The sequence below is a fragment of the Hyla sarda genome, chromosome 5 (assembly GCF_029499605.1).
Source record: "Hyla sarda isolate aHylSar1 chromosome 5, aHylSar1.hap1, whole genome shotgun sequence".
NCBI lineage: Eukaryota > Metazoa > Chordata > Amphibia > Anura > Hylidae > Hyla > Hyla sarda.
In genome coordinates, this window is record NC_079193.1 from 183,757,188 (window position 1) to 183,779,209 (window position 22,022).

The 22,022-nt window shown below is 45.4% G+C and overlaps 1 protein-coding gene and 1 long non-coding RNA gene across 3 annotated transcripts in view; one reads left to right on the plus strand and one right to left on the minus strand.

Moving 5' to 3' along the window:
- Positions 1 to 4,708: 4,708 nt before the first annotated feature.
- On the minus strand, positions 4,709 to 15,040 carry LOC130273674 (uncharacterized). Its single transcript, XR_008844081.1, has 3 exons — positions 14,917 to 15,040; positions 6,290 to 6,402; positions 4,709 to 4,986 (listed from the first exon to the last, which is right to left on the minus strand). It is a non-coding gene; the product is annotated as an uncharacterized LOC130273674 (long non-coding RNA).
- Positions 14,727 to 22,022, plus strand: part of LOC130273673 (uncharacterized) — a gene marked incomplete in the record, with an annotated part of 157,308 nt that continues 150,012 nt past the window's right edge. The window contains 2 exon segments of one of the 2 annotated variants that reach the window (XM_056520854.1): positions 14,727 to 14,938; positions 21,918 to 21,986. In XM_056520854.1, the coding sequence (XP_056376829.1) occupies positions 21,933 to 21,986 (54 nt within the window). 2 annotated transcript variants of the gene reach the window in all.

The following is a 22,022-nucleotide window of genomic DNA, read 5'->3' on the forward strand; positions in this document are numbered from 1 at the left end:
GATTTCTTTTTTGACTTTGAAAGGGCCTAAAAATCGGGGGCCCAACTTGTAACTGGGTTTACGGGATCGAATGTACTTAGCAGAAAGCCATACCTTGTCACAAGGGGAAAATACCGGAGGAACCCTTCTCTTTTTGTCAGCGTGTCTCCTCATTCGAGATGAGGCCAGTAGAAGCGACTTTTGAGTCTCACACCAGATGGAAGAAAAATCTTGCGTCAATTCATACACGGCAGGAACCCCAGAGGAAGTGGGGATGGGGAGGGGGGGAAGTGGGTGACGGCCGTACACCACAAAAAATGGGGACTTGGAAGAAGACTCAGAGTTTTTAAAATTGTACGAAAATTCAGCCCAGGGCAGGAGGTCCACCCAATCATCTTGGCAAGAGGAGACAAAATGTCGCAGGTAGTCACCAAGTATCTGATTTACTCTCTCCACTTGACCGTTGGATTGAGGGTGGTAAGCAGAAGAAATTTTTTTTTGATTTTTAATTGAGTGCAGAGTGCCCTCCAAAAATTTGAAATAAATGCCTCTGTCTGAGAAGATGCGTGGGAAGCCCGTGGAAGCAAAAAATATGAAGAAAAAAAATGTTTCGCCAATTGTGGCGCAGAAGGAAGACCCGGCAGAGGAACAAAATGAGCCATTTTAGAAAAACGATCAATGACCACCCAGATGACTGTATTATTGCGGGATGGTGGCAGATCGGTGATGAAGTCCATAGCAATATGGGACCATGGCTGTTCAGGAATAGGTAAAAGAAGGAGGAGACCTGCCGGCTTCTGGCGTGGAATGTTGTCACGAGCACAGGTTGTACAATCCTGAACGAAATCAGTCACATCCCTCTCCAAGGAAGGCCACCAATAGAGTCTAGAAATCAACTACACCGACTTCTTGACACCAGCATGTCCGGCCAGAAGAGAAGAGTGACCCCATTTTGAGGCAAAGGCGTGGAGGTACAAAGGTCTTCCCTGGAACTTGTACAAGAGTATTTGGAGCGGAGGAGATGAGACACTCAGGAGGTATGATGTGCTGTGTAGGGGCTTCAGATTCGGAGACATCGGTGGAACGTGATAGTGCGTCAGCCCTGAAGTTCTTGTCGGCTGGACGAAAATGAATTTCAAAATTAAAGCAAGCAAAAAACAATCTCTATCTAGCTTGGCGAGGATTTAAACGCTGCGCAGTCTGGACATACGATACATTTTTATGATCCGTGAAAATGATGATGGGATGCAGGGAGCCCTCCAAAAGATGTCTCCACTCCTCAAGTGCCAATTTAATGGCTAAAAGTTCACGATCTCCAATCGAATAATTTTTTTCTACAGGAGAGAAAGTCTTGGAGAAAAAAACGCAAGTGTGATTTTTTTCCAGTAGCGGTTTTTTGAGTTAAAACGGCACCGGCGCCGACAGAAGAAGCGTCCACTTCGAGGATAAAAGGCTTTGAGGGATCAGGCCTGGACAGAACAGGTGTAGAAGCGAAGGCAGCCTTGAGAATGTTAAAGGCCTCCTCAGCCAATGGTGGCCAGGACCTCGGGTTCGCGTCTTTCTTGGTCAATGCTACAATAGGTGCAACGATGGTGGAGAAGTGGGGAATAAATTGACGATAGTAGTTAGCGAACCCGAGGAAGCATTGGATAGCTCGCAGACCAGAGGGGCGTGGCCAATCCAGGACCGCAGAAAACTTGTCAGGGTCCATTTGAAGGCCTTGGCTGGACACTATGTAACCCAGGAAAGGTAGACTGCTACGTTCAAAGAGACATTTTTCAATCTTAGCATAGAGATTATTTTTGCGTAGGCGCTGTAACACCTGACGGACATGGAGGCGATGTTCCTCTGAGTTGGAAGAAAAAATAAGAATATCATCCAGATAGACTACTACACAGGTATAGAGCATGTCACGAAAAATCTCATTGACAAAGTCTTGGAAGACTGCAGGGGCATTGCAAAGGCCAAAAGGCATGACAAGATATTCAAAGTGTCCGTCACGGGTGTTGAATGCAGTCTTCCACTCGTCTCCTTCACGTATACGGATGAGATTATAAGCCCCTCTTAAATCAAGTTTGGTGAAAATTTTTGCTCCCCGTAGATGGTCAAACAATTCAGAGATAAGGGGGAGTGGATAACGGTAATCAATGCATGGACGTAGGTATCCATCTTTCTTAGCAACGAAGAAGAACCCTGCTCCAGCAGGAGAAGAAGATTTTCTGATGAATCCTTTTTTTTTTATTTTCTTGAACATACTCGGACATGGCTTGGGTCTCTGGGACAGAGAGAGGATAAATCCTGCCACGAGGTGGAGAAGTACCAGGAAGCAAGTCCTCGTAAGACCTCGGCTTGCTTTTTACAAAAAACATCGGAAAAGTCCTGGTAGGCCTTAGGCAGACCTGGCAGAGGCGAAGCGATGGTTACTTGACTGATGGATAAAGTCTTAAGGCATCGCTTGTGACAGGTAGGACCCCAACTTCTAATGTCCCCAGAAGACCAGTCAAGCATAGGTGAGTGGCGCTGGAGCCAAGGCAAGCCAAGTAGAACTTCAGAAGTACAGTTGGGAAGCACAAAAAATTCAATTTCCTCATGATGGAGGACACCTACGTTCATGCGCAAGGGCTCTGTGCGATAGCGTACGGTACAGTCCAGATTCTGTCCGCTCACGGAGGAAATGAAGAGAGGCTTGTCGAGACGGGTCACAGGGATGTTGAATCTGTTGACTGAGGCCTCAATGAAATTTCCTGTTGAACCAGAGTCCAGAAAGGCCATGGCAGAAAAGGCAGTTTTAGCAGGCAAAGAAATCCGTACTGGAATAGTCAGGCGTGGAGAGGTTGAATCCACACCCAGTAACGCCTCTCCCACATTTACTAGGTGCGTGCATCTTCCCAGACACGAAGGACGAAGAGGACAGTCCTTAAGGAAATGCTCAGAGCTCGCACAGTAAAGGAAAAGGTTCTCATTCCTACGGCGAGTTCTCTCAAGTTGGGTCAGGTGAGACCGATCCACTTGCATAGCCTCCTCGGCGGAAGGCACAGTAACAGGTTGCAGCGGATGCTTAAAGAGAGGAGTTAGGCGGGGACACCACCTGGTGTGAACAAGATCCTTTTGTTGACAGGCATAGCTCCTGTCGCCTTTCTGAAAAACGCATGTCAATGCGGGTGGCCAAATGAATTAGTTCAGACAGGGTTGAGGGTATCTCTTGTGCGGCCAGAACATCTGTGATGTGGCTGGATAAACCTTTCTTGAAGGTCGCGCAGAGAGCCTCATTATTCCAGGCTAATTCTGAGGCAAGAGTCTGAAACTGAATGGTGTAATCACCCACAGTAGAGTTTCCTTGGACTAGGTTCAACAAAGCCGTCTCGGCTGAAGAAACCCAGGCTGGTTCCTCAAAGACAGAGCGTACTTCTGAAAAGAAGGTCTGGACTGAAGCGGTGGCAGGATCGTTGCGGTCCCAAAGCGGAGTGGCCCAAGACAATGCCTTTCCAGAGAGTAAGCTGACCACGAATGCCACCTTTGACCATTCAGTGGGAAATTGGTCAGCCAACAGCTCCAAGTGCAGAGAACACTGGGTCAGGAAGCCACGGCACAACTTAGAGTCCCCATGAAACTTGTCCGGAAGAGAAAGACGGATTCTGGTGCTGGAAGTGGCAGCTTGCAGTTGAGGAGCTGGCGGAGAAGATGGCTGTAGAGGCAGAAGTTGCTGAACCATTGCAGTCAGTTGTGACAACTGATGTCCTTGTTGGACTAACTGTTGAGACTGTTGGGCCACAACGGAGGTGAGGTCTCCAAGGCTTGGTGGCGGCACCTCAGCGGAATCCATGGCCAGATCTACTGTCAGGATCCGGGCGGGCGGATGGTGAGGACACTGGAGGTGGATCCTCTGTGCCAGAGAGGTGATGGCGTGGGCCGTACCAGGGGAACGGAGTCTAAGGGGTTACTGGTATTCACCAGAGCCCGCTGCAAAGCGGGATGGACTTGCTGCGGCAGGTAACCCCCAGGTCGTTCCACCCGGTAGCGACTCAACCCCTCTGGCGGCTGAGATGACGGGGTACAAAAGGACAAGGCAAGGCAAGGTCAGACGTAGCAGAAGGTCAGGCCAGACGGCAAGGTTCGTAGTCAGGGGCAACAGCAAAGGTTCTGGAAACACAGGCAAAGGACACGCTGGAAACGCTTTCTCTAGGCACTAGGCAACAAGATCCGTCAAGGAGAGGAAGGGAAAGTGGGTTTATATGGAAATGGCAGTGATTAAACTTGATTGGGCCTGGCACCAATTAGTGGTGCACTGGCCCTTTAAACTTCAGAGAGCCGGCGCGGGCCCTAGAGAGCGGGGCCGCGCGCGCCGGGATGGGACAGAGGAAGGACAGGGCAGGTGAGAAGTGATATGGGATGCGATCCGTGAGTGGGCACGACCCGTCCCTTGGATCGCATCCCCTCCGGTGACAAGGTAGCAGCGCTCTCGGTCAGTAGCGCCGACCGGAGCGCTGCAAGCAGAGTGATGCCGCGAGCACTCCGGGGAGGCAGGGGGACCCGGAGAGCTCGGCGTTACACATATATGTATTTGATTTTAGTATTATCTGACCTTTCCAGTCCCGTTTCATGTTACGGTGACCTGGAGCTAATTCAATGTGCATGTTGTTAAGCATGAACTTTTTTATTGTATTGTATTGCCTAACAAAGAGCCCAGTTCGGGCTAGAAAGGCTCTTTTATGCATAGCACATTGTCTAATAAAATCCATACATATGTCCACACTTTATTTTGGAGAAGCTCCTCGGCCATGCTCCATTCCTGTTTATAATTTCTTTGTTTGATGTTCTTTGATTGATTCTCCTGAATACACAGTAAAACCCTACCATATTGTGAACATTGGGGGAGATTGATCAATGATTTTACCCCTTTTTGATGTTTATTTTTTGACAAATAGTTTTGAGCAATGTCACTCTTTGCGTCTTTTTTGTGTATCTTTCTTGGTGGAACATTTTCTGATGTTTTCTATTGTTCATGCACTGTGGAGCAAAAAATGTAGACACATTTATTATCTGCGCAAGGTTTGTTTACACTGTCAAACTTTGCGCATTGCCGACATTTTTAATGCAAATATAGAGCACACCTACCAAAGTGACAGATGCTTCTGCCACTAGTCAGATTATCTCTGGGGTACTTAAAACCTTTCCATATACCTTTTAAAAACAATGCAATGTTTATGGACCACTTGTGATCACCCTTCACCCGCAGTCTAACCCGATACTCAGGATAATACGCCAGGTTATAATGGGGTTGAAATACTTCCTGACACAGTGCAAACTTCAAACTGTGTAAAATTCAAACTCCTGCTGTTCATGATGAGAGCGATTGCACCTGTGTAGTGTAACCATGGTGACCATACAATTAAGAATATACCACTGTGTGTGCATGGAGGGAGAAGGAGGTACAGCTGTTAGGTCTATGTATATGTGTGTGTGAGTGTGTGTAGCAGAGCTGAGTGTGTGAGTGTGTATGTAGCAGGGTTGAGTGTGTGAGTTTGTGTACGTAGCAGAGCTGAGTGTGTGATTGTGTGTATGTAGCAGAGCTGAGTGACTGATTGTGTACATGCAGCACAGCTGAGTGTGTGATTGTGTGTATGTAGCAGAGCTGAGTGTGTATGTAGCAGAGCTGAGTGTGTAAGTTTGTGTATGTAGCAGAGCTGAGTGTGTGATTGTGTGTATGTAGCAGAGCTGAGTGTGTGTGTATGTAGCAGAGGTGAGTGTGTGTATGTAGCAGAGTTGAGTGTGTGAATGTGTGTATGTAGCAGAGCCGAGTGTGTTTTTGTGTGTATGTAGCAGAACTGAGTGTGTGTGTATATGTAGCAGAGCTGAGTGTGTGCGTGTATCTAGCAGAGCTGAGTGTGTGATCGTGTGTATGCAGCAGAGCTGAGTGAGTGATTGTGTGCATGCAGCACAGCTGAGTGTCATCATGTGTATGTAGCAGAGCTGAGTGTCTGAATGTAGCAGAGCTGAGTGTGTGATCATGTGTATGTAGCAGAGTTGTGTGTGTGCGTGGTCATGCTTACACATAATCACACAATTCAGCTCTGCTGCATACTCATGTCGCACACTAATTTCTGCTACCAGGGTGCCCCCAGCTTTTACAAAACTGCAACTCCCAGCATGCCAAGTTTTGCAACACTTTGAGGCATTCTGGTTGGTAAACACTGTCATAGAGGTAAGGGGACAGATTGTTCAGCAAAATTACATATTTATTAAACCCAGACATTCTGGGGGAGATTCTCAAAAACTACTGTAATTTCTGTTCCAGCGATATTATTCACACCTTTTTGTGCCAAAATTGTCTATTCTTGCGCCAAATTTTTTACATCCTAGAAAGTTCTGGTGGAAACATCTCACGAAATATTCCATGGTTACCATTGACCAGTCAAGCGATAACTGTATAAATAAAACATTTCTGAGCTTAAATATGAGTGCAAGAAAAAAACTAAAAATAAAAAAATATATGTTTTTTTTTTAATAACATTTTTCAATAATAATTATTTATTTTTTAAATAATTACTTACATAACACCTCCCCCCCCCCCCAAAAAACAAAAACAAAAAACAAACAAACAATAAAACTACAACCATTTCTGTGATTTCTACACTATCAAAAAGCTGGTGGGAAATTTTTGATGTGAACTGGACTCTCACACTCTTACAAAACTGACATGAACAGTGTAAACCGTGCTACAAAACTCTTTGAAAATGTGGTCGATACTTTTCGCACCAAAATTTATTTTTTTTGGTGCTAAATTCTTTGAGAATCTCCCCCTCTGTGTACTTTATAAAGATTTATGATTTTACTATTGTGCAGAGATTTGTTCAGCGCACACTGCTGCTCCAGCACTTCTAGCTATGTAAGCAGTGTACCGCAGGAAAATGCCACAGCTCTGTGAAGTGTGCGGTAGAGAAGGAGTGCACCGTAGAGAGGGGGGGGGGGTGTTTCTATATTTGCACAAAATTTATGAAAGGAGTGCACTACTTTAGTAAATTTTGAGCAAGAGTGTAAATTTGACAAGCAGTGTAAAGGGGTAGATCTGTGTCTACAATAGACAAATAATGATAAATCTCCCCCATTGACTTTTCTCTACAACCATTCTTATAAAGATAATAAGGTGATTGGTGACATGCCCTTTGATAAAGCCCTTTATTTTTGTCGTTGTCAATGATACTTCTGATGTATATAGTCTGTAATTACCTTTATATTGATACATATTTTTTTTTTTTTTTACAGCGTATGATGGAAAACACGTATGGACTGAATACTTACCTGATATCCCAATGGATTTCCCACATTGCAACCTATTTACCATAATAAATAGTAATTATTAATTTATTATAATAATAAATAATTTATTTACTATAACCTGTGTATAATTTTTTACCCCTAATCTCTATGCAGTGCGGCACTGAAGTGACTATGGAATATAATACACATTGGGATAGTACTTTAGAATGGAAATAGAAGCAAAAGCCAGAATGGATATAGCAAAGTGCAGAGTCCCGTTTATTGCAGTAAAAGTCAGAAGATACAAATGATAAACATGAAATGACGCTTTTCAGGCGTTGCCGCCCTCAGTCATGACTAAGGGCGGCGACCCCTGAAACGCGTCATTTCATGTTCATCATTTGTGTCTTCTGACTTTTACTGCAATAAACGGGACTCTGCACTTTGCTATATCCATTCTGGCTTTTGCTTCTATTTCCATTGGATCCTTGGTGTTGCCATACACCTGCCGTGCTGTGGATGGGACCCACCTGTGGAGAGCACAGCCGGTTTTAGACTAAGTGTGGCCCTGGGCAAAAATGAAAAATGGGGCCCCCAGATTGCGTGACCAAAGATCACTATGTTGCGCTCCCTGAATTGTGCTGCATTTCAGCTAATGTGAGTAAATAAGATAGCGCTGCAAACCACAAATGGCTGTGACTACAACATGGCAAACGTAATTATTTAATCCAGGATGAATTTGTGGCTGTGGTAATTTGGGGGTCACAATGTCACCCCATTTAGTGTAGATCAGCTCAGCTCCCCCCTTTGCAAGAACGAAGTGCACGGACAGCTGTGCAGCAACAGCAACTTGTAATGACAAGAAATCCAGCGCAAAACAAAATCATAAAATGTATGGTCACAGGAACCACCTAAAGAGCAAGAACTCATTGGCGCTGGATTTCTCTACGTATGACCACATTTACTTACATTAGCTGAGATTCAGCATGATTCAAGGAGAACAACATTGCGATCTTTGACTGTGTGACCCATTTTTGCCATGTAGTCCCAATCTAATACTATCACCTTGTTCTTGTAATAGTCACCGCACACAGATAAAGAGTTATCTTCTCAATGCTACCTATCAGTAATAGCGCCCACATATACTATAAGGCTATGTTCAAAGACAGAATGTCCACATGGAGAATCTCCGTGCAGATATTCCGCAAACTGCAGGGCACTGACATAATATGCTGGCACTAGGACCATACAGGAATGCGCCGTCTCATAGACAGCTATGCATTCTGTGGGGACTCCGCACAAAAAAAAGAACGTGTTCTTTCTTTGTGTGGACACAGAAAATGGAATTTTCGTGCCGGAAACATCTGTTGATCTGCCGGTGACCAAACCCATTTTGTGCCTCCAGCTGTTGTCACCCCCCTTCCCACCTCTCGCTCGACCCTGGCATGCTAAAAATGTTCTGAACGATGGGGCAGTGGACTACCCCTTTAAGTAAGCAGCATAGTCCCCCCCCCACATTAAATTGGCAGCACGGTTCCCCCCACATTAGGTTGGCAGCACAGTTCCCCCCCACATTAGGTTGTCAGCACAGTTTCCCCACATTAGGTTGTCAGCACAGTTTCCCCACATTAGGTTGGCAGCACAGTTCCCCCCACATTAGGTTGTCAGCACAATTCCCCCCACATTAGGTTGTCAGCACAGTTCCCCCCCATTAGGTTGGCAGCACAGTTCCCCCACATTATGTTGGCAGTATAGTTTCTCCACATTAGGTTGGCAGTATAGTTCCCCCCCACATTAGATTGGCAGTATAGTTCCCCCCACAATGGATTGGCAGTATAGTTCCCCCCACATTAGGTTGTCAGTATAGTTCCCCCACATTAGGTTGTCAGTATAGTTCCCCCACATTAGGTTGGCAGTATAGTTCCTCCACATTAGGTTGGCAGTATAGTTCCCCCACATTAGATTGGCAGAATAGTTCCCCCACATTAGGTTGGCAGTATGTTCCCCCCACATTAAGTTGGCAGTATACGGTAATTCCACCACATTAGGTTGTAGTTCCCCCACATTAGGTTGGCAGCATTGTTTCCCCCCACATTAGGTTGGCAGCATTGTTTCCCCCCACATTAGGTTGGCAGTATAATTCCCACACATTAGGTTGGCAGTATAGTTCCCCCACATTAGGTTGGCAGTATGTTCCCCCACAGACATACAGCTTCCAACCACATACAGTGTATGGCTGGAGGATGTATGTCTATGTATTGCCCTGCTTCAGTGCTCCAACCACCGCTCCTCCTGGCTTATAGGCCACAGCAGTAGGTCCCGGGACCGGAGTAGCCGTAGTCGGAGCACCAAAGCTAACGTGCCGCTGGTAACTTACTATGCTGGCCAGATCCATGCCTCCATTCTTATGGGCGCACGCACTGGATGTCAGTGACGTCCAAGCGTGCCCTATTTCCCGGCGGCCCCTGCATTTTTTAAGTTAATGCGGGGCCGTAGAGAGTTAATGGGGGCATCCTTGTGTCCCGAAAAGATCTTTCGGAACACAGGGATGTCCTTAACCCCTTAAGGACTCAGCGTTTTTCCGTTTTTGCATTTTCATTTTTTCCTCATCACTTTCTAAAAATCATAACGCTTTAAATTTTGCACCTAAAAATCCATATTATGGCTTATTTTTTGCGCCACCAATTCTACTTTGCAGTGACATTAGTCATATTACCAAAAAATCCACGGCAAAACGGAAAAAAAAATCATTATACGACAAAATTGAAGAAAGAATTTCATTTTGTAACTTTTGGGGGCTTCCGTTTCTACGCAGTGCATTTTTTGGTCAAAATTACACATAATCTTTATTCTGTAGGTCCATACAGTTAAAATGATACCCTACTTATATAGGTTTGATTTTGTCGTACTTCTGAAAAAAATCATAACTACATGCAGGAAAATTTATACGTTTAAAATTGGCATCTTCTGACCCTTATAACTTTTTTATTTTTCCGTGTACGGGCTGGTATGAGGGCTCATTTTTTGCGCCATGTTCTGAAGTTTTTATCGGTACCATTTTTGTGTTGATCAGACTTTTTGATAGCTTTTTATTCATTTTTTTATGATATAAAAAGTGACCAAAAATACGCTATTTTGGACTTTGGAATTTTTTTGCGCGTACACCATTGACCGTGCGGTTTAATTAATGATATATTTTTTATAGTTCGGACATTTACACACACGGCGATACCACATATGTTAATTTTTATATTTATTTACACAGTTTTTTTTTATGAGAAAAGGGGGGTGATTCAAACTTTTATTAGGGAAGGGGTTAAATGACCATTGTTAACTTTTTTTTTTTTTTTTTGCAGTGCTATACCTCCCATAGGGAGCTATAGCACTGCACACACTGATCTCTTATGCTGATCCTTGCAAAGCCATAGGATGAGCGAGATAGGGGCTCGATTGCTCAAGCCTGTAGCTCAGGCTTGGAGCAATTAAACCCCGATTGGATGCCGCGGAGAGAGGTAAGGAGACCTCCTCCTGCGTCCCAGCTGATCGGAACATCGGAAGTAGCGATTGCCTCTGAGCAGTGCAACACATATCGCGGCGGGGGAGGGATCTGCCACTGGCCAGTGGAGCACAAGCAGCGTTCCTCCACTAAGTATGATGAGGACGTGAGGAGGGGGGGTTTACTATTAGTGGAGAGCTGCCTGCCGTGTTCCTCCGAGCGTGGTGACCTCTGTCAGTGGAGCGCAAGCAGCGCTCCTCCAGAATGCTGAGGACAGGGGGAGGAGTGTTAGTGCGTTAGGCCTTGAATACTGTATTTTGCGCAAAATCGTGGCAAAAACGCAGCGATTTTACTATGTGCAAAATGCAGTATTGTTAGTAATGCCCTAAAGCTTTTCGGGCGCCCTCTTTTGGATGGGGGCCCTGGGCAACTGCCCGGGATGCCCTGCCCTAACGCCGACCCTGGTGGGGAGCTGGCCTACCTATTCTACTAGTACTTTAGAATGATATTATTAATTTCTATAGAACCTATTGCCCAATGCAATGTTTGTATATATGCACCCACGGAGGTCTGAATGTGATATACATGCTGAGAACGTGGTTTATACACCTGAATGTGTACATCAGGCTATTGGGGCCGGATACTGCAGCCGGGGGGATATAGATATGTGTCCCCGATGCCGGTGTGAGGTGGTTTTTTGCGCCCGCGTAGATCCATGCGTCCGCTCCTCCCCCAGCTCTCCGAACATTTCCGAAGCTAGAACTGGGGGAGGGCAGAGCAAGGGGAGAGAGAAGGTTCACGCCCCCTCCCTCATCTCCCCCCCCGAGCTCGGCTGCTCGGCTGGACGCAGATCTCTACAGCACGCCCCCTCCCTGAGGACATAGATCGCCACGGCAGGTCCCTCCCTCATCTCCCCGAGCTGAGGACATAGATCTCCACGGCAGGTCCCCTCCCTCATCTCCCCGAGCTGAGGACATAGATCTCCACGGCAGGTCCCCTCCCTCATCTCTCCTCCCTGAGGACATAGAGCAGTGCTCCCAATGAGCTCTATGTGTAAAGGGGGACATACTGCACGGGCTCTTTAGTCCATGCAGTATGTCCTCCTTCAGCCTGTACAGTATGTCCCCCTTTAGCCAGTGCAGTATGTCCCCCTTTACACATAGAGCTCATTGGGAGCACTGCTCTATGTCCTCAGGGAGGAGAGATGAGGGAGGGGACCTGCCATGGAGATTTACGTCCTCAGCTCGGAGAGATGAGGGAGGGACCTGCCGTAGCGATCTATGTCCTCAGGGAGGGGGCGTGCCATAGAGATCTGCGTCCAGCCGAGCTCGGGGAGGGGAGATGAGGGAGGGGGGCGTGAACCTTCTCTCTCCCCTTGCTCTGCCCTCCCCCAGTTCTAGCTTCGGAAATGTTCGGAGAGCTGGGGGAGAAGCGGACGCATGGATCTACGGGGGCGCAAAAAACCACCTCACACCGGATCAGACACAAAGGCCATGAGTGTGGCATATTACCTAGTAGCATGGGCCGTGTGGAGTGTTGTATACACACCTGTGACGTCCATCTTAGTGTAAAATCCATGGGCTAGATATAGGATATAATTATATCTATGTGGGTGATGTTGGGGCACTCGTGTCTTTAAATGTTATTTTATTAAACATATTTCAATATCACAAGTTGTAATATTATTTATAATGTATTGTAATTAACTTATTAATTAGCATTTTGGGTATTAATTGTCTCATGATATTCGCCCATAAGGTTGCTTTGTCTCGTAGATGCTCGGTCGGGGTGTGGGGCAGTATGCAGATCATGAATATATAGAGTTATAGATACATAATTGATAAAGGATATTGGTCCTGTTGTACTCTCTTTAATATACATGCACTGGGAGACTTCCCTGATCAATGAGGGTTCCCATGGCGGTAGGTGGATAGATAGGCTTATTTCACTTCCGCACTGGTCTAAATTATCGCGAGAATTTACGGGGACGAGGAGGAGTGAATTTTGTATATGTAGATATGTGGAGTCACTGCCCACTTTTTTGTAGGTGATTATATAATGATTGGATTGAACATACATTCGGAGGCGCGATTGGATGATCTATGTATAGTTAGAGGATGTAAAATGCACTGTATATGGATTACTGTGATATCACGTTTGTTTATATGACTATATTATGCTAAATATTATTGCTGATGTCACAGATCAGGATCATATTAAAGGAAATGGGGTAGCACTTGTATTTGCTTGAGAAAGGTTTCACAGAGAAATCGAAGCGTAGCTCTTTTCTGTAACCTGATGGGTGAATAAAGAATCACATGGAGTGCCGCTTTTCTATTTTTGCATATCTACCATATTGTAGGATATTATTAGGGGGGTATTATTGGGGGTGGGCGTATGACACATCTGCGTTGTACACATATTGGGGGAAATTTATCAAAACCCGTCCACAATCAGATTGCTTCACTTTTTTGAAAAGGCCTCTGAAAAATGAAAGAAGCTATCTGATTGGTTGCTATGGGCAACTCAGCAACTTTTCCTCAGGACAGGTTTTGATGAATCTCCCCCATTGAGGGGAATTTATCGAGCTGTTTAACAGCTTTTTTCATCTAAATTTGTCTCAGGAAAAGTCAAAGGCTGCTCCCCTGCGACATTTCTTGTAGACTGTTTAATTTTTGATACCATAAAGGGATCTGATTTAGATCACTTTGTGCAGTGGTCACTAATTTATCAAGTGCGACTTTCCTGTGAAAAGTCGCACGGACCAGATTTAGAAGAAATTACAGGGCAATTCAACCCTGCCCTATATCCCTCTATGTGGCAATTGTATTAAGGTGCGCGTGACTTTTAATACAATTGTTGCACAGCCCGCCACGGCTCTGCTACATTTAACCATTCATCAGAGTCTGAATTGACAAATTGGGTGCACGGCCAGCACTTTCCCCGCAACTAAAAGCAAGTTCAGTTTTGATCAATGCCCCTCATTGGGCCAATAGGAGATCTTTACCCTAACCAGTATTTCACAACCAGTGTGCCTCCAGCTGCTGCAAAACTACAACTCCCAGCATGCCCGGACAGCCGAAGGTAAAACCCCACCATATTGTAGGACAGTGATCTCCAACCTGCGGACCTCCAGATGTTGCAAAACTACAACTCCCATCATGCCCGGACAGCCAAAGGTAAAACCTCACCATATTGTAGGACAGTGATCTCTAACCTGCGGACCTCCAGATGTTGCAAAACTACAACTCCCATCATGCCCGGACAGCTGAAGGTAAAACCTCTCCATATTGTAGGACAGTGGTCTCCAACCTGCAGACCTCCAGATGTTGCAAAACTACAACTCCCATCATGCCCGCATGCTGGGAGTTGTAGTTTTACAACATCTGGAGGTTCGCAGTAGAGATGAGCGAACTTACAGTAAATTTGATTCGTCACGAACTTCTCGGCTCGGCAGTTGATGACTTATCCTGCATAAATGAGTTCAGCTTAGCCTTTCAGGTGCTCCCGTGGGCTGGAAAAGGTGGATACAGTCCTAGGAGACTCTTTCCTAGGACTGTATCCACCTTTTCCAGCCCACTGGAGCACCTGAAAGCTAAACTCATTTACGCAGGATAAGTCATCAACTGCCGAGCCGATTAGTTTGTGACGAATCAAATTTACTGTAAGTTCGCTCATCTCTAGTTCGCAGGTTGGAGACCACTGTTGTAGGATATTATTAAAGCGGTTATTATTGGGGGTGGGGGAGGGGACGTATGACACATCTGCATTGTAAACATATTGAGCCAATAGGAGATTTTTTTTTACCCTAAACAATGTTTCCCAACCAGTGTGCCTCCAGCTGTTGCAAAACTACAACTCCCATAATGCAGCTGTCCTGGCCTACAGGGAGTTGTAGTTTTACAACAGCTGGGACCACACTGGTTGGGAGACACTGCCCTAAACAGATATGTCAATTGTTGTCAATGAACTATTAGATGCGCTATTACTACTGCAGTGAAGCCGCGGCTTAGTATTACTACAACCAGTCACGCTTTCCACACAACGCTCAGCCGTACAGAGACAGGAAGCGCAGCGGTAACCTGCACATGCGCATGAAGTCCAGTGGCACACTTTATGGCAGTACAGTCAGGAATGTAATGAAAGCTTTCTTCCGAGTCCTCTTCGAAGCAGACTCTACCTACCGAGACAGGTTCCGGAGAGGAGGTGAGCAGTCGTTTCAGTGATAGTCTCTATAGGAACACATAACTGCGACCTTTGAGAAGCTGGAGATCAGTCACACAGTGCGGTAGGACGGCTCTAACGTCTCTATGCCTCTCAAGTCCAATCTTGCATGTATCTGCTGACTATTGACAGTGCTCTAGTGACATATTGCTGCTGTTAACCCTTGAAGAACGGGAGCTTAACTTTGCATCATTAACCATCTAGAATCTGCAGTGATCCCAATCCCTGGCACCTCCCATGGCATGTTTTCACACCATTGTTTGTATCCTGTCATTGGGATGCCAACGTATCCATGCATCGGCCCTATAGACTTAAAGGACATCTGTGGCTGAAAACAACTTACCCCCAACCACAGGATAAGGGGATAAGTGTTTGATTGTGGGGGTCCGACCGCTGGGACCCCTGCGATCTCCTGCACGTGGCCATGGCTCTGCTGCGGCACTCCCATGCAGGAGGCGTGCTGACCGCAGCAGGACGTTGCGGCTGACAAGCCTCCTCCATGTAGTTCTATGGGGGAGGCAGCGTTCGTGCATCCCCATCTCTACCATAGAGCTGTATGGGGAGGGGGCTTACCGTGGACCTCTCCTCTCTAGGTCGACGCTACGCGCATTAGTGCTCTCACTGAGCGCTTATGTGGGGGCACCATTCAGGAGATCGCAGGGTCCCAGCGGTCGGACCCCCATGATCAAATGCTAATCCCCTATCCTATGGATAGGGGATAAGTGTTATAATGCTGCAGATGTCCTTTAAGCCTGAACATAGTCATTTTTTCCAGTGTATACGTGTCAGACTTGGACCCTAAGGTGCAGCTAGCCAGCCACGCTTTAGGACCACTGTAAATGTATATGTTCAGTAAATTACCCAAATGTAGTAGAAAGCAGACTATGTTTGGTCTGTAAAACTCTATGCGGCAAATTGTGGTGTGAAAGTACTGTTTGTGCAATGTGTCTGAGAAGTAGAAAATGGCAGCGCATGTCCAAAGATATAAGCCTGTGGGTTCTTCAGCTCCAGCGTGGACACAGACCAAGCAGGGCGATACATACCCCGCTCAACTTGCCCACTTTCTGATAAACGTGACTCTTGTGCAGAACTTTAGAGCGTGGTATGGTTGCAAATATACCGCCCAGCGTGGCCTAGGTATCCCCATGCTGGAGATTGCACAGGCTCACAACTTTTGACTTACACTTTAAGGATTCCCATTTACTGTACGTTTATTCACATGTAGAGTAGCCTATATTGAGGCGCATGATATGAAGCTGCAGATTTTTTGTTGAAGATTTCAATATAAACTAAATGACTAAACACAGCTTTAAATGTGCCACTTCAAATCCTGGATACTGTACGTGGGAACAGTATTCTGCGCAGATTTCATGCACAGGATTTCAAGCTGTGTTCAGTCATTCAGTTTACATTGAAATCTGCGGCAGAAAATCCTGCGCATCAAACCTGCGCAGAATACTGTACGTGTGAATAGACCATTAAGGAATATTCTGGTTTCAGCAAATAAATGTTATTCTTTGTATAATGCAGGGCATGAGAAATCCCAGGTCGCCATGGTGACTGAGAATTTCATCCTGGCACCTAGGATTTGTCAGCCCTTTTTGGGCAGCGGTGACCAGCATCCTGGCCTGACCCAACCAGCCTCCCACCTGCCTCTTACTGCCCGACAAGCAGAGGAAACCCGAAGCTGAAGAACTACTAGGATGCGGATGTCCTCCAGCCTGCCCAGGGTGTCTGTCCATGGCTAGTGTACCTGCCGGTGCCCGACGGTGTGGGCTACTGCTGACGTGTTAGGGATGGGGAATCCTATCAGGTTAACACTGCTGTCTGTCTGTGAGTCTATTCCTTCTTGGGGCAGTGCTGGCTCTTTGTATGTACCATGCCTTGGTGAAGTTGGTTGTGGTTGGTCATAGTGGGCACATCAGGGCTTGCCATACCTTTTCTTCTGGTGTTTCTCCCATCCTTGTGGCTTCTGATTCTGCGCATGGACCTCACCATGTTTTTTTGGGCTATAAGACACATCTGTGGGCAGGAATGGGGGAGAATTAATTTCTTTTGATTGCTACCTTTTTGGTGGTCTAAGGGACTGGAGGAATCATGTGCCACATATTGGCAAATTGTCCAAATGATATGCCAGCATATATGGACAGGCCCTATAGACGAATGGTCCAAACATAATAAACTAGTGAGTACATCAGGTTAATTCCCGAATGTATACATGTTATACTAAGGCTGCTTTCACACTATAAAATTCATCCGTTTATAAACGTCTGTTATAAAACCCCTGAAAATCGGCTGTTAAACGGCAGTTATAAAATCCCAAATGGCCGATAGAAAATCCCATTATAGTCTATAAGATTTTTACATTATCCATTTTAGCCCGTTATTAATAACGGACGTTATTTTGTGACAGAAGATAGTAACGGGAGATAGTAGTGCATGCACGATTTCTTCCGTTCATTCTCCCGTCACAAAATAACGTCCGTTATTAATAATGGGCTATAAGGGGTTAAAACGGATAATGTCTAAATGTTAATTGTTTACTCTGTGGGGATACATGTCCATTCTGGTCATATTATGGACACGTTACAGGTATTATATGGCTGGAATCCCACATTGTGGCCAAAACTACAGCAACATATAATCATATAAACACCACGCTGTATTGTGGGTTAAAGGGGTATTCCAGGCCAAAACTTTTTTTTATATATCAACTGGCTCCGGAAAGATAAACAGATTTGTAAATTACTTCTATTAAAAAATCTTAATCCTTCCAATAGTTATTAGCTTCTGAAGTTTTCTGTCTAACTGCTCTCTGATGACTCACGTCCCGGGAGCTGTGCAGTTCCTATGGGGATATTCTCCCATCATGCACAGCTCCCGGGATGTGACATCATCATTGAGCAGTTAGACAGAAAACTTCAGAAGCTAATAACTATTGGAAGGATTAAGATTTTTTAATAGAAGTAATTTACAAATCTGTTTAACTTTCCGGAGCAAGTTGAGATATATATATATATAGTGACCCCCCGACCTACGATGGCCCCGACATACGATCATTTCAACATGCGATGGCCTCTCAGAGGCCATCGCACGTTGAAGGCAGCATCAACATACGATGCTTTTGTATGTCGGGGCCATCGCATAAACGGCTATCCGGCAGCCCCGTGTGGTCCGGTGATGTCACTTACCTGTCCTCGGGGCTCCGGCGCGTCGTCTTCGGGATCCCCTGCATCATCGGCTCTCTCCATTGACGCTGCATACGCCGTCCCGTCATCCAATAGGAGCGGCGTGCGTAACGACGTGATGGCGGTGACGGAGAGCAAGGATGCCAGGGAAGCAGAGGCCTTGCCGGAGCATCGGGGACAGGTGTGTACAACTTCCTCTTACAGTAGTCTACAACCTGCGGACCTCCAGATGTTGCAAAACTACAACTCCCAGCATGCCCGGACAGCTGTTGGCTGTCCGGGCATGCTGGGTGTTGTAGTTTTGCAACATCTGGAGGTCCGCAGGTTGTAGACCACTGTCCTATACTTTACATTGCACGGATCCCTCAACATGCGATGGTTTCAACAAACGATGGTCCATTTGGAACGGATTACCATCGTATGTTGAGGGACCACTGTATATATATAAAAAAAGTTTTTGCCTGGAATACCCCTTAAATAGCAGTTTTACTTGCAGAATTGTGGGGCCATAAACTACACAAATTGTGTAAAAGCTATGAGGGGCATTTATGAAAGTTTGCTTAGGTATGCTATTTTTTAGTTAGTTTTTTTTTCAGGTAAGCAAAAGCGGGAGTATTTTCTCATCTAAGCGAAAACAATAGTCATCTTCTGTTAGTTAAGCCAAGGTTCGGCTGGGGTATATTTAGTAGGTTTTTAAAGCCTTAGCGACTTTTTTGCGAGTGTCGTGGTTGATAAATTTCTGACTATGGCAAATCAAAATTGTAAAAACGCTTATGTACGCCGATTTGTAATAAAAATGCTTTTCTCGCTCTCGTGGCAGATTGTCGCATGAAAAAAGACGGTGGCGCAATTGCGAATTTTTTGCGACAATTTTATGCGAAAAACTCGGGTAAATCGGTTGATAAATGTCTGTCTACGTGGTTGTGTTCACAACATGCGCCCTTCACATGACATAATATTTATCTTCTATGTAACCATTGAAGGTCCCTATTGAATGAGAGCAAGCAGAGATCTTGAAAAATGGTAGGAATTAATATAGAAAGCTTATTGAAAAATGTAAATAGGTTTTGCTGAAACCAGAATAACACATTAATGTATAATAGCATTGATTTGCCTCTAGATCAGTTAAGAACGTGTAGAGGCAGTATGCTGCATAGCTATCTGCATGTAGCTTCATCACAAATTTACATTTCAGATCACATGGGCAAGAAACCGGATTTTGCTGCACTGATTATGTGGTCATTGATTTTCCTTTTTACAAAGATTGATAATTTGTAATTCCCCTTCCATGTAAATCTACAGTAGAAAATGTACCACTGCCTCAGAAACACTATTGCACATTTTCAAAGAACTAGTGCTCAAGAAGTCGTAAGGCAAGTTTCCACTTGGGTTTTTTGTGGCCAAATATATGCAAGGAAAAAACGCCACAACATTTACCTGTGTGGAAATTGCATTTTTTTTTTTTTTACAAATTCATATTTTTTATGACAAAATTTTTATTATTTTTTAAACAGGTCAATTTATGTGGGCGGGCAGGGCAATAAAAATGTAGCCGACAATAATAAAAATGTAGTGTGTTTTTAAATTATTATTTTTTTTTTTTAAAATATTGTTTAGGTAGTACTACTACTCCCAGCATGGAACACACTGTTCCATGATGGGAGTAGTAGTTCCTGTACTAATAGACAGATCTCCCCGGGTGTCATGTGATCATCCATAATATAGCAGAGATGCCGAGCGGCTCTATACTTTGCTCGCATCTCTGCTCTGTACTACGGCCAGTGATGTGAATAGAAATTCACATCACTCATTCATATTTTCCTCCCAGAGTGGGGATTGGCCAGATGGCGGCAGCCAATCACCGATCTCAGCGGGAAATATGAATGAGTGAGTGGCCGGCCGGCCGGAGTACAGAGCAGAGATGCGAGCGTAGGAGAAAGTTGTTCCGCATCTCAGGGATGAAGGATGATCACAACAGGTGTCAGGACTGACACCAACTGTGATCTGTCGTTAACTGCAGGTACTACTGCTCCCAACATGGAGCACACTCTGCTCCATGCTGGGAGCTTTAGTACCTGCATTAACCACTTAGGGACCCAGGGCGTACAGGTACGCATTTGCTCCCTGGTACTTTAGAACCCAGGGCGTACCTGTACGCCTGTGGGAATTTCGACCCCGCCGCGCGCTGGGCAGGGACCCGACCGGGGTGACTGCTGATATCTATCAGCAGGCACCCCATGCAAATGCCCAGGGGGGTCCTGAGACCCCCTCCATGTCGGCGATCGCCGGTGAATTCACACCGGCGTTTGCAGCAATTCCGGGTCATGCGAGTCTCCGGTGACTCGGAAAATAAGGGGGATCGGGGTTGTCCAAGACACCCACGGTCCCCCGATTTCCCCCCCCCCCCCCTGAAGGGATAGGAGTGAGGTGGCAGGGGTGCCACCCCTGCTATCCATGCTATTGGTCGTTCAGAAGGGACGACAAATAGCAGAGCGTTGGCGGGGGGTTAACGTTTGGTTCCCCCACTCTGCCCACCAACTGTAGTCCGGACAGGGCGGGCGAACCAACAGTCCACTTACCGTCGGGGGCAGCGATGCCGCTCCCTGGATCCTACGGAAGCCGGTGAGTTGCCTAGCAACATCTGGAGGGATACAGTGGTCTCTAAACTGACTCTAAACATATGTTGCAAAACTACAACTCCCAGCATGCCCACACAGCTGTTTGCTGTGTGGGCATGCTAGGATTGGCAGTTTTGCAACAGCTGGAGGGCTAAAGTTTGGAGATCACTGTGTAGTGGTCTCTAAACTGTAGCCCTCCAGATGTTGCAAAACTGCATATCCCAGCATGCCCAAACAGCTGTCTCGGCATGCTGTGAGTTGTAGTTGTGTACCTCCAGCTGTTGCATAACTACATCTCCCAGTTGTGGTTTTGCAAAAGCTGTAGGCACACAGCTGAAGGAGACGCTGGTGTAAAAAAGTTATCCAAACAGTGTACCTACAACTATTCCAAAACTACAAGTCCCAGCATTACAGGGCTGCACACTAAGGATGACACACATAAATGACATAGGAAGACGTAAGTTATACACTCACAATATTGTCTTTGGTGGTAGAGTACAGGCAATCTCCAATAATAATTGTGTGTGTGTGTGTACAGCATAAAACCAGAGAGGAAAGGGTTACAGAGTAGGGCTGACAGGCTCCCTCCCACGAGCAGTGATTCAGCAGAGTGAGGGAGGGAGGAGGAGAAGTCAACACAGTGCATGCAAGAGAGGGACATGCTCTTTTCCTTTGACAAGATGGAAAAGACATTGAGCAGTCTTAATATGCTATTTATTAGTGAAATATGGTTGATAGAGACAAAAATTATATGTACATAATGGATAGCTGGGAACCCCTAGTAGTGTGTTTTTATAAGCCATGATTTCAATAAAATTAAATAAAAATTTCCAATAAAGTATATTAAAAAGTTTAATGTTTTGCCATCTCATCTAAAGAATTATATACTACATCCCAGCTAGCTCAGGGGTTAGGACCCTGCCTCCTGCTGCCAATCATCGATTTTTTTTTTTTTTACCATAAAGTACACTGCATAAGAACCCTTAAGGGGTTAAATATTATAAGATCAAGAAATAGACAGAAATTTTAGATTTGTGGTAACTTCTTTTAGACAATAATCCCAACTAGTCATTTGACTGAAAGGTTCTCAGACCTCTGCATAAGACTACTGTATATATACGGTAGTTATATATGAAATATGTTGTTTTTTTATAGGCCTGCCATATAAAAATGAGTCACTTGGAAGAGGAGAAATGTGATCTACTATTGAAAAACGTGCCAAAGGTATTCATAATGTTTTACAGTTATTATAAGGCTCTG